The sequence below is a fragment of the Aptenodytes patagonicus genome, chromosome 16 (genome assembly GCF_965638725.1).
Source record: "Aptenodytes patagonicus chromosome 16, bAptPat1.pri.cur, whole genome shotgun sequence".
In the NCBI taxonomy this organism is placed as follows: domain Eukaryota; kingdom Metazoa; phylum Chordata; class Aves; order Sphenisciformes; family Spheniscidae; genus Aptenodytes; species Aptenodytes patagonicus.
In genome coordinates, this window is record NC_134964.1 from 10,038,577 (window position 1) to 10,052,085 (window position 13,509).

The following is a 13,509-nucleotide window of genomic DNA, read 5'->3' on the forward strand; positions in this document are numbered from 1 at the left end:
AGCGCATCTTGAAAACCTCCAGTCATAGGGGCTCTACTACATCCCTGGGGAGGTTGTTCCAGTGATCGACTGTTCTCTCCATTAAAAAAATTTCTTTCTTATATCAAGATGAAACCTTGCCCAGTGCAACTTGTACCCATTGCCCCTTGTCTTCTCCATGTGGCTTCTTGTGAAGGAAGAGCCTCCATCCTCTTTGTAGCTGCCCCTTAACATCGGAATACCGTGATGTAGTCCCTGCTGAGCCTTCTCTTCTCCGGGAAAAAAGAGTCCCAACTCCTTCAGTCTTTCCTCATAGACTGTTCTATGTTCTCCAGCCAGCCGTTTGATCAGCTTTGCTCTTCCTCAGCTCCAAGCAACTTCTCCCAGCCTCCACACCGCCTCCAGCTTTGTGTCAGCAAGTGCTTTGTCAGCCATGTAATGAACCAGATAAGACAACTGATTTGGCTAAAAACTAACTCAGAAATACTTTTTTTTAGATGCAATAGCTTATCAGTCAACACACAGCTAGACATACTGGTAGGCTGACAAAAAGCAAGAGCAGAGCTGCTTTCTGGCAGCAGTACCGGCTCAAAGTGTTCATCAAGATACACTTTGCAAATCTGAAAAAGAACATCAGTAGCTTATCCACACAAACTGCAATTTTCTCATTGCTCTTCATCAGAGAAGATTAAAACCTTCCATTTCTCTAGAATATCCAACATCAACACTCCACAGAAATAAGTGCCAGGGGAGACAAATACCAATTTGACAGAAAACAGGCTCAGCTGAAGGACATAAAGACAGAGGAGAAATGCTTTGCAGGCAGCATCAAAAGGTGCCTGCACACACACATCTCAAAACAGGTGGATCAGAAGCTGGCATTTGTGTAATTACCACATGCCGGCAGCACAGACCATGTTCTAAATCAGTTCCATTCCATGCCCTATATAGTATTTACCAGTAACAAACTCACCCACAAGCCTATACAAGAATCAGAGTATGAAAAGACACTAGAAACAGATTTAACAAAAGATTTATTTCACATGGCCTAGGCAAAGCAGTTTCAGAAGAGAATTATGTAGAAATGACAGAAAAACCTCTCAGACACAACAACTTCTGGGCTGGCCCAAGAGGCATAAATGTTTGGGGATTTAAACAACACGCACAGTGACCAGAGGTTTGCCAGAAACACAGGAGTTTTGCAGTACACATTTGGTTTAACAGACTTAGACAGCAGTCGGCCTGTCATAGTCCTCTGAAGACTGCTTCATCCCACTTCAGACAATCCTATCCAAATACCTTCAAATCTTTTGTGGCTATCGTAGTCCTCGGAGCAGGGGATCTCCATGAACTTGTCCTGAAGGCTCTCGCTGTGATGAGCCAGCACCTCTGTGACCCCATCCTCGGCGCTCAGGTAGCTCCAGCTCAGGAGACCACCGATGGCAGCAGAGGAGAGGAGGAACGCCGTCTTCAGCCACCTCCACCGTGACTCCTGCTGGCCTCTGCTCTTCTTGGCACTAAGGAGGGAGCACAGCGACAGCCCCACGTAAGCAAACGACCCGCTCCCGAGCCGGCAAGGAACCGCTTTGGCCGCTACCCCGCCCGGTACCGGGGAGACCCGGTCAAGGGCCAGAGCCGGTACCCCGGCTGAGCCCTCGTTTTGCGGATACACATACGTATCCATAAACACAGGCAATTTTTAGCCCTCTTTCATGCCCGGAGGTTACAGGCCGCCTTCCGACAGGAGCTCCCACAGGAGCCGGCGGCGCTGCCGCAGGCCGCTCCCCTCAGCCCGCCGGGCCCGGGCACCGCCACCCCCCGGGGACAGCGGCCGCTAACCACAGCCCCGCACCCCGGCCCCCGCCGGGTACCTGCTGTGGCGGCGGCGGCCCCCGCGGTCCGGCCCAGCCGCCGTCCCGCCGCCCTCGGGGCCGCGCGGCGCCGCCCGCCGCTGCGGAGCCATCGCGCCCGCCGAGACAGAGCGATTCGCTCGGCCCGCCTCTCCCGCCTGCCAGGGGAAAGCAATCGGCCGCCGAGCAGAAACGCGTCAGGCAAACAGGCAGGCGCGATCCATTACAGAGTCGAGGCGGGAGCGGCGGCGGAGGGGCCGCGGAGGGGCCTCGCCGGGGCGGAGGGGCCTCGCTGGGGCGGCGCCGAGACGCCGGAGCCGGGGCAGAGGGACGCGGTCAAGCGCTCTATGCCGGGGTATCGCGGCGGCAGGCCAAAGCAATCGATGCGGGCCGGCGGTGCCGCGGCCAGCCTCGAGCGGGCAGTCGGGAGCAATCGAGGTCGGAGCGGCGGCATGCGGCGGGCATGGAGGCGGGCGGGCCGCGGCGGCGCCTGGTGCACCTGGACCTGAAGGGCGCCCCGCCCCGCGCCTCCTACCTGGCGGAGGTAAGGGGGCGGGGGGCGGCGGGGGCTCCCCGCACCGGCCCGGCCCGGCCCCACCCGCCCGCTGTCCCCTCCCGCCCCCTCAGGTGCTGCCGCTGCTCCGCGCCCTGGGCGCCACCGGGCTGCTGCTGGAGTACGAGGACACCTTCCCCTACGCCGGGCCGCTGGAGCCGCTGAGGGCCCCGCACGCCTACAGGTACCGCCCGGGGAGGGCCCGGGGTGGGGGCCGCGCTGCCGGCCCGGGCCCTGACGCCTCGCTCTCCCCCCGCAGCCCCGGGGACGCGAGGGCGGTGCTGAGGCAGGCGAGGGCGCAGGGGCTGGAGGTGGTGCCGCTGGTGCAGACCTTCGGGCACATGGAGGTGAGCACCGGGCGGGCGTCGTCGCGCTTTTGACGCCTGGGAACGCTGGGTTGGGCGAGCGGGGGCCAGCGGCTCCGGCTCGGCTTCGGCCTTGGCACGGCGTGGGGGTGGCTCTGTTGGGAAATCTTCACCGTATCTCCCGGTGCTCCGGTTACCCGGCTCCCGTCAGCTGCGCGCTCCGGACACCAGGGTGAGACTGCACTGCACACCCCACACCCCGTTTCCCTCACCCGTGAGGTGCTTCGTGGTCGGGGACCCCCGCAGCACTGTGGAGCTGCAGCCGCGCCCCCCCTGCCTGTACCACCCCTGGCAAGAGGCCTCGTGCTGTCCTCGGTGCTCACGCACGGCCAAAACCCAGGTTTTAGTAGGACAACTGTTAGCAGAGCCCTGGTGACACAAGAGGACACCGCTGTCCCCTTCATTTGCGGTCGTTCCCCGAGCTCCCCTTTCTCTTGCAGTTTGTGCTGAAGCACAAAGAGTTCGCTCATCTCCGGGAGGTGAAGATGTTTCCCAACGCCCTCAACCCACACAAAGAGGAGTCGCGGGCACTGGTCAAAGCCATGATTGACCAGGTCATGGCACTGCACGAAGACTTAAAATGGTTTCACATCGGATGTGATGAGGTGGGACTTCTCTTGAGCCAGGGATATTTTTTTGTGAGGAATGATAGTCAGGGCCGAGGCCTCTGCATTTCGGTGGTGCCCGGGCCACTTTTGGGTAGGATTCTGGGGACAGAAGACACCAATTCAAGCCAGTGTAGAAAAGTTGTTTTGACAATAAATGATTCCAGTAGCACGGGATGTCATTTCTGTTGATGAGTGTAATATCGAAAGTATTGAAAGCTGTTTCTTAAAGCTAACTCAGCATTTGGCTTTAGCTCAAATGAGTATTTAAAGTGAGGTATCAATCAGAGGTATTCGTTAAGAATCATGTGAGTTTTGGTGTAAGATGTTGGCTCATTGTTCTGGCTAACTTACTCAAAGTAAGCCCTTTTGTGGTGGGAAGTGGGTTTTTTTTTTCTCTCGGTAGTTTGGCTCCTTGAGGAGGAGAACCTTGAGTTTTCTCCTTTCTCAGGGTTTCTTAAAACCAGCCCCGTGGCACACAGAACCCTGAAATTTATTGTGATCACCTTAACTGTACTGATACTAGTTTAGCATTTTGAATCCTGTTGTTTGGGAACAAAGGGCAAGGTTAGGTAGGGACCTGCAAACTTTTGTAAAGCAAAATACTATTTATGTAGAATAAACGTGTTTTGGATAAAACCTGCTCTAAAACAACAAAGAGTTTAAATGCATATCCAGCTTAACAGGCCCAAATCCACTTTCTGCATAGGACCAAGTACGCTGGGGCCACTCTTGGACATGGCCCCAAGTCACTTCTAGATTCACGTATAAATGATCTCCTTCCCCAAGACAGGAACCTCATTTTATATAATTCAGGACCTTATGGGTTGCTAGATTTGAACTGAGTAAAACTGGTGAGAGCTACTTCCAAGGACAAACCTTCCAAAGACAACTACGGCATGCTTTAATTATTCTTTAGCTATTTTAGTTTCTATAGGAAAATTCCCTTACGTGATGCATTTAGTCAGGGCCAGAGTCTCCTGCAGACTGATAGAAATGCTTGCAGTGTCTTCAACACCGAGAGGTGCTTTTGAATATGTCCACTCAGTGGGTCACGTCTTTGCAATAGGTTTTGAATATTGTATGATTTCACGACACTGTGTCAGACTCGCTCCCCCTCATCCTATAAAAGAAGTCAGGATTACTTGTTTGATGCTTCAGGTCTACTACCTCGGCGAAGGAGAGGAGTCAAAGCAATGGCTGCAGCAGCAAGACAACACTCCAGAGAAGCTGTGCTTATCCCACATAAAAGCAGTAGCAAGCTGTGTGGCCTCGTCTTATCCCACTGTGACACCCATCGTGTGGGATGATATGCTCAGAGGGATAAGTGAGGAAACACTGGCAGGTGTGTGACCAGCGATGGGGTGAGTCATATTTTGTAGCATACAAAAAAGTTTACGCAACCAGTTAAAACAGATTGGTTGGCAGATGAAAATAGTGAAAACAAGAAATCTGAGAATAGTTGAGATACGATCCATTAGACTAGAGAGTAGACATTCAGTCCTTGGCTATGTCACGGACTTTCTATATGACTGTGGGCAAGTCTCAACACAAACACTTTAGTTTTCCAGCTGGTAATACACAGTGACAAACAAAACAGTCATCAGGCAGTGGTTGCCATCAATTCTACTTTCTTTACGCATTAAAAAGCAGCCTATTAGCATTTGTGGTCTCAGCCTAAATTTCTGTGCCTTTCACCACCTTTTAATGTCAGTTGTTGCTCTGTGCAGCATCTGGTTCCGGTGGTGCAGACTCACACAGAGAAGCTGCGACCCTGTGGGCGTCTTTGACAGTATAGGTGATCACAGCGCCCATCATGAGGAGCTCCGATACTGAATTGTGGGATAGCTCCAAGAACCTGACGTCACGAGTCTTGTTTGTTGAAAAATATGAAACCACTGCTAAAATTTGAGTAGCCCTAGCACAGATGGAGTTCCAGCATTTTCAGAGCCTCCTGTGTGGCTCTAAAAATTTAGTGTCTGCTCCAAACAGGTTTAGACAATACCGTGAAGAGCTCCTCCAGCACTGACTGACCTATTCATGGCTTTAATAGTGGGAAATCATCCAAAAAGATGCAGATAGGACCCATGCAGTTTCCACAGAAGCAGCGCAGCGTCTAGCTGAGTGCACTGTACTGCTACAGGCAATTGCAGACTAAACAAATTAAAATGGGATGCAGTTAAAATACTGAATTTCTGTATAATTTACTGCAGTTTCTCTAGGGATCGGTTTCTCATGTTTAAAACTAGTCAGGGAGTTGATTATAAAGGGATTTGAAGCTAAACCTGTATCTTTATTTGTACTTTAAAGGCATCTTGAAAAGCTAAGTTCTGTGCAAACACAGCTCAGACAATCTCTAACCTAAAGGGTGAATACTTCCTTTGAATTTAGCTGAAATCTTGCATGTGCAGTTTGCAGCTCCACCAGGTCAGCCCAGCAGGTATACTGATAGATTCAAGGGACTAAGAATGAGATGGGCTTGGGATGAACGGGATCTCCGATGAATTGTCACTGCTGATCCATTTTAGTGGTTTCAAGATGTCTAAGGAGTGGCCCTTGGCATGTGAACCCGCATGTTCAAAGCCCTGGCCAGGCTGAAAATGCCCATGGGCACTTCAACTGTAAATGAAGAATTCTAGTGACAAGCCATGGTTAGCTCTAGTCATGTGTTACTGCACCAATAATAGGTACTTAGTTCTCACTTTTAACTGGCTATTTTCCATTACTTAGAAGAACTCTGTTCTTTTCAGAGTCTGGGGTCCCACAGCTTGTGCAGCCAATGATCTGGGACTATGCAGCAGACCTCGACGTGGAGGGCAAAGGTTTGTACTTCTCTGCTGAGCTGCTTAGAAGCAAAGAGCCCTGTTACCTGTTAAGCAAAACAGCCAAAACAAAATAGTATGATTAAAACATACCTTAGTTGGACACCAAAAAATTCTATTTTTGTTAAATTGCTTTTTATTGCTTTAGTAGCATAAACGTAGTCCTTGTTTGATTTCACGTAATAGTTGCTATTATTTATTCTGTTTTTCTATTTATGCTTCTCCTATGAAGGACTTGCGTTGTCTGCTGCTCAATTCTTTTCAACAGGGCTATGGAATCACTGATGGGAGATTGAGAGGTTTTTCACAAGCACTGTTACATTAACTCTCCTTGCAGTGGGAGCAGATAGCTCCGTATTGAACAGCTCTACAAAAGAAGCTTCAAGGCTTCATACATCTATAGAATTCAAAGGAAAAACTCTTAAAGGCTCCAATGAGGCATCTAACATGCATACAAATATCTCTTTGTTGAAAGAAGAATCAGTTGTCAGATGTTGTGCATGCTCGTTACGTGCCCATGGTTCTTAGCATTGAAGCAATTTGGCAATTCAAGGGAATGGAATATAGTAACTGGGCACAGGAAAACAGGAGGGCAGTCACCGAAACAGGTTGCTCAGAGAGGATGTCAAATCTCCCATCCTTGCTGATGCTCAGAACTTGACAGGACAAGGCTCAGCAGCCTGTTGTAACTGGACCTGGGTTCCTGTTAATGCTATTACAGGCAACGCTGAAAATGGAGAAAGACTTGTCCTGCAGTGTTCTTTTGTGTCTTATTTCAGTGCATCTCGTAGAGAAGTATCGTAGATGTGGCTTCTCCAAGGTGTGGTTTGCTAGTGCTTTTAAAGGAGCTACAGGAGTGAATCAGTCTCTAACGCTTATTGGACACCATTTAAAAAACCATCTTCAGTGGCTGAAAGTGGCAAGCAATAGCCCCGCTGATGTCCTTGAAGGTATCGCGCTGACCGGCTGGCAAAGGTAAGGAACATCTTTTTAAATGGTTCCGAGGATCACATGGAAACAAACTTCCACCCAAAAACTCCCTAAGAGGTACAAGGAGGCTGGGGATTTAGAAGGGAACTTCGCAACCCTGCAATCCTTCCTGCCGGTTACTGCTGGGGCTCACCCAACTGACTGCGAAGGGTGGGTGTCGGAGTTCCAGTCAACTGCTACAGCATTAATCAGCAGGAGCAATTGTTTTGGCAGACACCAACAGTAACAGACTGGCTTTGAAGGCTTGAACGTACTTTGTGCCACCTTGGCCTGCTTATAGACGGCATGGTTAACGCATGGTGTATATCTGAATGTCTAATGTGAATTCAAATAGAATGAAGTTGTGTAAGAGAGAAGATTTTGTTAATGTAATGAAGGAGTAAAAGGTTTTTATGCAAGTCAGGAGGTCTAAGGGAATACGAGAGAGCTGAGTTCCAATTTCTGACCCTAATTTGGCTTGAGAAAGTAATTTGATTTGTATCTGTTCTTATTAGTAAGACAGGAATACTTAGCATTTCAGAGATAGAAGGTCCCTTCTCTGAGACAGAAACTGATGTTTCTAAAGCTCTTTGAATTTTAGTGATTGAAATATTAACACTTCCCACTTGTTGAGTATGTTCTAACAGTAAAATGTCTAATGAATGAATGTTTTCTTATTTAGGTATGATCACTTCTCTGTTTTGTGTGAGCTTCTCCCTGTGGCAATTCCATCACTGGCTGTATGTCTGCAGGCACTAAAGAATGGTACAATGACAACTTTATTCTCTCTCAGCTAATGCCTAGCACAAGAGTGAAGTGACCTTGCCCTGAGGTTGGCACAGGCTTCTTATATTTTGAGGTGGTTTGACTATCTGATCGTGGTCTGAATTATGTACAATAAGTTATACATCTTGCATGTTTGCAATACAGGAGCAAAGAAGCCTCTTGGCCTAAGTATTTAAAAATAGCCGTAGTACACTAATCATTTATTATGTTTCAGCCCGTAAAAGGTCACAAACTGCTTCATGCTTATACTAAAAAAAACATAAGCAGCTGAATTGCTTTTGAAACTGATTTGAAACACTACTGGTGTATCAATGAGACTGATTTTGTTTTGATTTAGATCTTGTTTACATACAGAAGTTGTTTTAATGAATCAATTTTCTTAAAATTGATCTAGGTAGTACACTAGCTGGTAAAATACTTCCTGTAGTTTCTGGTTTCTTCACAGGCACTTGCCAATAGAATTTTTATTTTTGTCTTTCTGCATTTCTTATTTTCAAAATAAAAAACCACAACTTACCTATGTTTAACTGAGGCACTAAAAATATTCAGCACCCTGAATGGAAAGCTCATAGCTAGGAAGTGCTTCACCTAGCACAAGGCAATTGTGTGAAAGACAATGTACTCCTCCCACCCCCAAGTTTTTTTTCCCTTGTTCTATTTCCATTTTACCTTTTAAAAATCTTCATCCAAGGAGAACTACTAAGCCAATGCAGGGTACTCCAGAAAAACCCTTTTTAAGAACGTTTTGGTTATTTAGGCTCCTTTTACTTACTTCCACTGTCTTCTGCCAGGTGGCTATTCTGAAAAGATTAAAGAAAATGTGGAAAAGCTCCTGGGAATGTCCAACCTGGAAACTGAAACTTTCATGAGGTAAAATTCCAGCTGTGGGATTCAGATGCTTCTCGTTGCGTGGTAAGTTCAGAAACTAACGGATCCTCTTTGGACAGCACAAGTCTGGGGACCTTCCCTGGGAGCAATATCCTTACGCTTGTGACGCAAGTTAGTTTCTACCTCAAGTCATCAGTGGATGAACTTCTTGAAAGGAACAGGTAATAAGGTTTATGTTGATTCTCTGGCTGTCTGCAGGAGTGTGGGAGCTGTATCATCTCCAAATGGGGCATAACTCCAGCAAGGTGATTTAAACGTCAAGCTCTGCATTTCAGGCGTCACATCCCTATATATTGACACCTCAGCAGAATGTAATGCTTAGATGCAAATTTAAAGTATTTCAGCAGAATTCCTAAACACTATGTCCTGCCTTATTTCAAGAATCAAGTTCTTTCCTGAATTAAATCTGTTATTTAAAGTAAAAATGAATTTTTTTAATGGTATGGTTACCGAAAAAAGGAGCTTGACATGAAATTTAAATTGCAACAGATGATCGGTTATTCTCATCTGCCAGGAACAGTCTTTTACAAGCTAGTTCCAAAGATATATAGACTTAAATTTACTTACTTCTTAAGCATTATCTCTATTTGTGCAGGAGAAGTTCAGCTAAAGCCCTGTCACCTCCCTGTCAGCCTACAAACACATATGTCACTGCCGTTTCAAAAAACTGCTCATACTAACATTCATTTTCAGATATGTCACAGGCTGGTTCAGCCCCTACCACAGAAAAAGGAGGATTATTCATCCTATAATAATGCATCACTTTCAGCCAGATGCAGTAAGGTAACAGCACTTATTTTGCATTATAGGGGAAATAAAGCCTGTCATATTTTGGGCACTCAAGTGCCCAACACATAGTTTTGATTCTTTGCCTCTTTCTAAAATCACTTCAGAAGCATCGGTGGAAATCAAATATGAAGTACTCGTAATACAGTTTTAAACAGAAGAACATGCTTATCTTTGCCTCTGTTGAACAAATTCTTTGAATACAAGTACAAAGTTGATCTCCAAAAAGCTCCCTTGTATATGCAGTTACTCCTAGATAGGCTGCATCTTACAGCAGTTGTTAGCCTCAGCGTAGGAGCCTGCCGTGGGCCAGGTTCCAGGCAGGGCTTGGAATAAAACCTGACCCCTTTCCCCTGCTCCCCGTCACTGTATGTGCTTTTCAGAACTTTTCCTAAAGATGATGCTGATTCATGCCAAATAGCAAATTTATACATTTTTGCTGTGATAAGGTGAACATCCAACTGCATCCACTCTTGCTGATAAAAAACAGCATTAAATTCCTAACAGGTCTTACAGTGGGTTTCAGTTACACTTAGAATGTGTACGGTGGTTTTTTTGAGCTCACATTTCTGTACTTTAAGTGTCATTGCAGAAGAAGAGTGCCAAGATTAATGGTACTTAAACACAAACAGCATCAACCTTTTGCCATCTGCACAAAATCAAGTCCTTTGAGCTCTTGTAATAGATGCTTCTCTTCCTGTAAAGTCATTTTAAGGGCTGTACTCCCTTTAAAAGGCCCAGTAAGCTAGCCCTCCCTTGAGGCAGAGCTCGGCTGCAAATGTGATTGTTTCTTCCTTCTGATTTCTGCTTAGTCTTCTCTCCAAGTGGAATGCTGTGGTGCAAGACCTCCAAGCAGCCATGGAGCAAGTTTTCCACAAGTGCACTGTAGAGGAGTGGATGGAGGAGAACGTCCACCCCAGCCTCCAGAAGCTGCAGGAAGTGGTGGATGACTTAGATAAAGCAATAAAAGCACAAAATCAGGGGCATTTCAGTTAGTCTGTCTGATTCCATGGGAAAACATGACTAGTGGAAATCTGCAACTAGTCCGATAGCTAGAGTTTGTCATCTTAAGAGTTGCATCACCTGCCCTGTAAGTCAGATTTGCTCCCCTCGTGTAACAGAATGCAGGAACGAGTCAGAACTCAGCTGTGTTACAAGGCAGGAGGAAAACCCAGTTTCTTCCAAATTCAGTATTTGTAACAATAGACTTTCTTAAATTATAACGACCTGGAAAAGTTCCACAAGTTCTACTCTAGTCAACAGCCAGCACGTCCTCCCTTTGCCATTTCCATAAAAAGACAGATTTAGGATACTTTAAACATGCTCGAAGTCCTTATGGCCTGTTCTGTGACTCATTCCTCTTCCAGGTACGTTCAGAGATGTGTCATGATGGAATGGTAGGACAAGTCCTTCCACAGCATAGAGCAGTTGATTTGTCCAATTTTGTTTTGGACTTTTTCAGTCTTTGAAATAGGTAAAACCATTGGTCCTAAATCCAGCTTTGATTGATTAGCTTGAGATCAGAAAATTAACATCCAACTTTTTGCAGCAGTCTGAGCAGGGAACTGCTGTCTCGCTGCTCACTAGGTTACAGCAGGTGCATGAAAGAACACGGACCATGACAGTACAGAGCAAGAGGGAGCAATAGAAAAGAGCCTTGTTGCCAACAGTGAAGGCGACACTTGGACTTTGAGGGACAACTGCCTTAACACATCAGGCTTCTTGACATTTTACCAAAGCATCATCGAAGCTGAGCATAGTTTCATCCCCCCAGAAAAGCACCCTCCCAGTCACTGTAAGGCATCTACTTCGCTATGTAAAACCTGAGACTGCAGGTTCATCCAAATTTGAAGCATGACTAAAGTCTACTGAATATGAGGGAAAAACACTGGTTTTATTCTGCTTCAATGTTGAACTTTTAATATAATGTATAGCAATATATCTTGCGGACTTAACTGGAGCATTGAGATAATCACCACAAGGGAAAATAATTCAAGAGTCTGGTAGTTAAGTACACTACCATGAATATTCAAGATATTCTTTACTTGTTTGCTTCATTTATTGCTTTCTTGAAAGTCGTAATTTGGAAGCAGAGGTATTGAAATTTTCTTGGAACAATCTATTATGAAGAGTGTAGGTCTAGATAGAGAAAGTACAAGAAGTACAGCAGAAGACAAATCTAGCTTATTTAATGAGCACTACAGGAGTTAGGTCCACATGCAGATTTTTATCCAAAAAGAATCAATTGCTATGTATACCTTAATTACAAAAGTCACATGATCTTTATTTTACTTTAATAAATCCTTTGATACTCAAGTTGTTTGTGGAAGCTTGCCTTTGTTTTGCATGTGGCATGTTGGTTTGGTTTAAAGAAGGAAAAATGCAAATATATCCACCAGCAGAGAGTTGGTTATATCAGCGTATATGAAGTTGAAAGCTGGACTGCTGTAACGGAGTGAAAGCAGGGTCAGTAAGGAGGTAGGTATCTGGGCTTCCTCTGCTCTGTCCTCCCCCCCATTAACTCCTTCAGTAGGTCTGTGCCAAGTGGTAATTTAGACAGCCATTAATATTTTAATACATTTAATTAAAAACAATATAAGACTACAGTGACACAAAACAAGTTATCAAAGTTGATTTTATCAATGGACATTTTTTAAAAAAAGACAATATACTAGGCCTTGCTGAAATTCTACTTGCAATTTTAAAGTAGAAAAGCAATTGCTAAACATCTTCCAAAAGTATTTTTGCCTCTCAGCAATCTACTACAGTGTCAGAACTAGCACTCTTTACTATGTAAGCCAGCTGGGGTTTTGGTATCTGTGTAGCTTCATAAATACAGCACAAGAGTCAGATCTCAGCTATATAGTATAAATACTTTGATTTTCTTTGAGACTTGCACAATTGATCCTAGTTACTGGAAGATCTCATTTTGTGAAATATTAGAATATTAGATTATAGTTTAGACAATGCAACTTTCTCCCTCAGTACAACATGCAGTCTAGCTTTTGTTCAGTACGACAACTAAGGCCGTGATCCCATCTGACCGCACACATGCAAGGAACTTCAAACGTGCAATGCAAGTTTAAGCTGAAGCATCTACCAAATGGCACTTACCATACAGTTATATTAACAGACATAACAGAAAGTGCTGGCTTTATGGAGCAAGGGGTTAGATCTAACTTAAGATCTTTTATGCAGGTTTTCAAATCACTTGTAAGTCAAACTACAGCTGTCTAGTCTCAAGTTACTAGACAGCCTGAGATGCAAAAACCTTATCAAACATCTCCTGTAATACTCTTCTAGGAGTATCTAATTTCCTAACCAAAACTAGTCTTTCACATCATTCCTTTTAGTACAAGCCACTTTACATCAGGCACACATGAGGCTACGTTTACTGGGCCTTTTGATACGCTAGGCCCAAGAGGAGTAAGGAAAACTATCCAAAAAAGCCTTCAGCAAAATGGTGAAAAGTGGCAAGAAAAGAGGATCAGAGGACTAGTGGAAAGAGGGAAGAACAGAACCTGTCCTCAGTTAGCACCTGCTGTTCTAAACAGTTCCTTTCACATCGCTGAGCAGTCTGCAGACGTTGCCATAACCAAATCCATGTTAACACCAATTTGCAAGTTAATTTTCCACGCACACAGTTACTGCAAAACATGAAAATCTGGATGTGTCTTCCAAGTACAGAAGACAAACAGTTTTTGAAGACAGGAAGCTCAAAACCAAAGATCAAGAGAAATACACATCGGCCTGTGATACACATTCATGTACAGCATCCAAGTGCCAAGTTGCAACATTCTTTACCTGCACTGTAGGTCAGTATCACAATAAGCTCCCAGTTGTACGTACCAAGCCAGCAGTGCCTGACATACAGCCCGCAGGCAGAACCACAGCGTCTCAAGAATC

General features: G+C 45.5%; 2 protein-coding genes across 3 annotated transcripts in view; one reads left to right on the forward strand and one right to left on the reverse strand.

Annotated features, from left to right (window-relative positions):
* OGFOD3 (2-oxoglutarate and iron dependent oxygenase domain containing 3) overlaps positions 1-1,942 on the reverse strand; it is a 52,340-nt gene extending 50,398 nt beyond the window's left edge. For both annotated transcript variants that reach the window (XM_076353704.1, XM_076353703.1), the window contains exons 1-2: positions 1,851-1,942; positions 1,279-1,496 (exon numbers count right to left, since the gene is read on the reverse strand). In XM_076353704.1, coding sequence (XP_076209819.1) covers positions 1,279-1,496; positions 1,851-1,942 — 310 coding nt within the window. The remainder of the gene's footprint in view (positions 1-1,278; positions 1,497-1,850) is intronic.
* Positions 1,943-2,292: 350 nt separating this feature from the next.
* HEXD (hexosaminidase D) lies at positions 2,293-11,919 on the forward strand. The gene is made up of 12 exons (XM_076353699.1): positions 2,293-2,373; positions 2,457-2,566; positions 2,642-2,729; positions 3,188-3,352; positions 4,514-4,697; positions 6,103-6,174; positions 6,954-7,149; positions 7,826-7,908; positions 8,721-8,799; positions 8,877-8,978; positions 9,511-9,600; positions 10,416-11,919. Exons 1-12 carry the CDS (start codon positions 2,293-2,295, stop codon positions 10,597-10,599), a joined length of 1,434 nt encoding a protein of 477 aa, XP_076209814.1. The 3' UTR covers positions 10,600-11,919.
* The last annotated feature ends 1,590 nt before the right edge of the window (positions 11,920-13,509 follow it).

Bases quoted from the DNA above. Each gene is read 5' to 3' on its own strand.
- HEXD (XM_076353699.1), top strand. From the start codon at position 2,293: ATGGAGGCGGGCGGGCCGCGGCGGCGCCTGGTGCACCTGGACCTGAAG. The intron at 7,909-8,720 runs GTACAATGACAA...GTCTTCTGCCAG, and splicing joins TCTGCAGGCACTAAAGAATG to GTGGCTATTCTGAAAAGATT. The intron at 8,800-8,876 runs GTAAAATTCCAG...CTCTTTGGACAG, and splicing joins GAAACTGAAACTTTCATGAG to CACAAGTCTGGGGACCTTCC.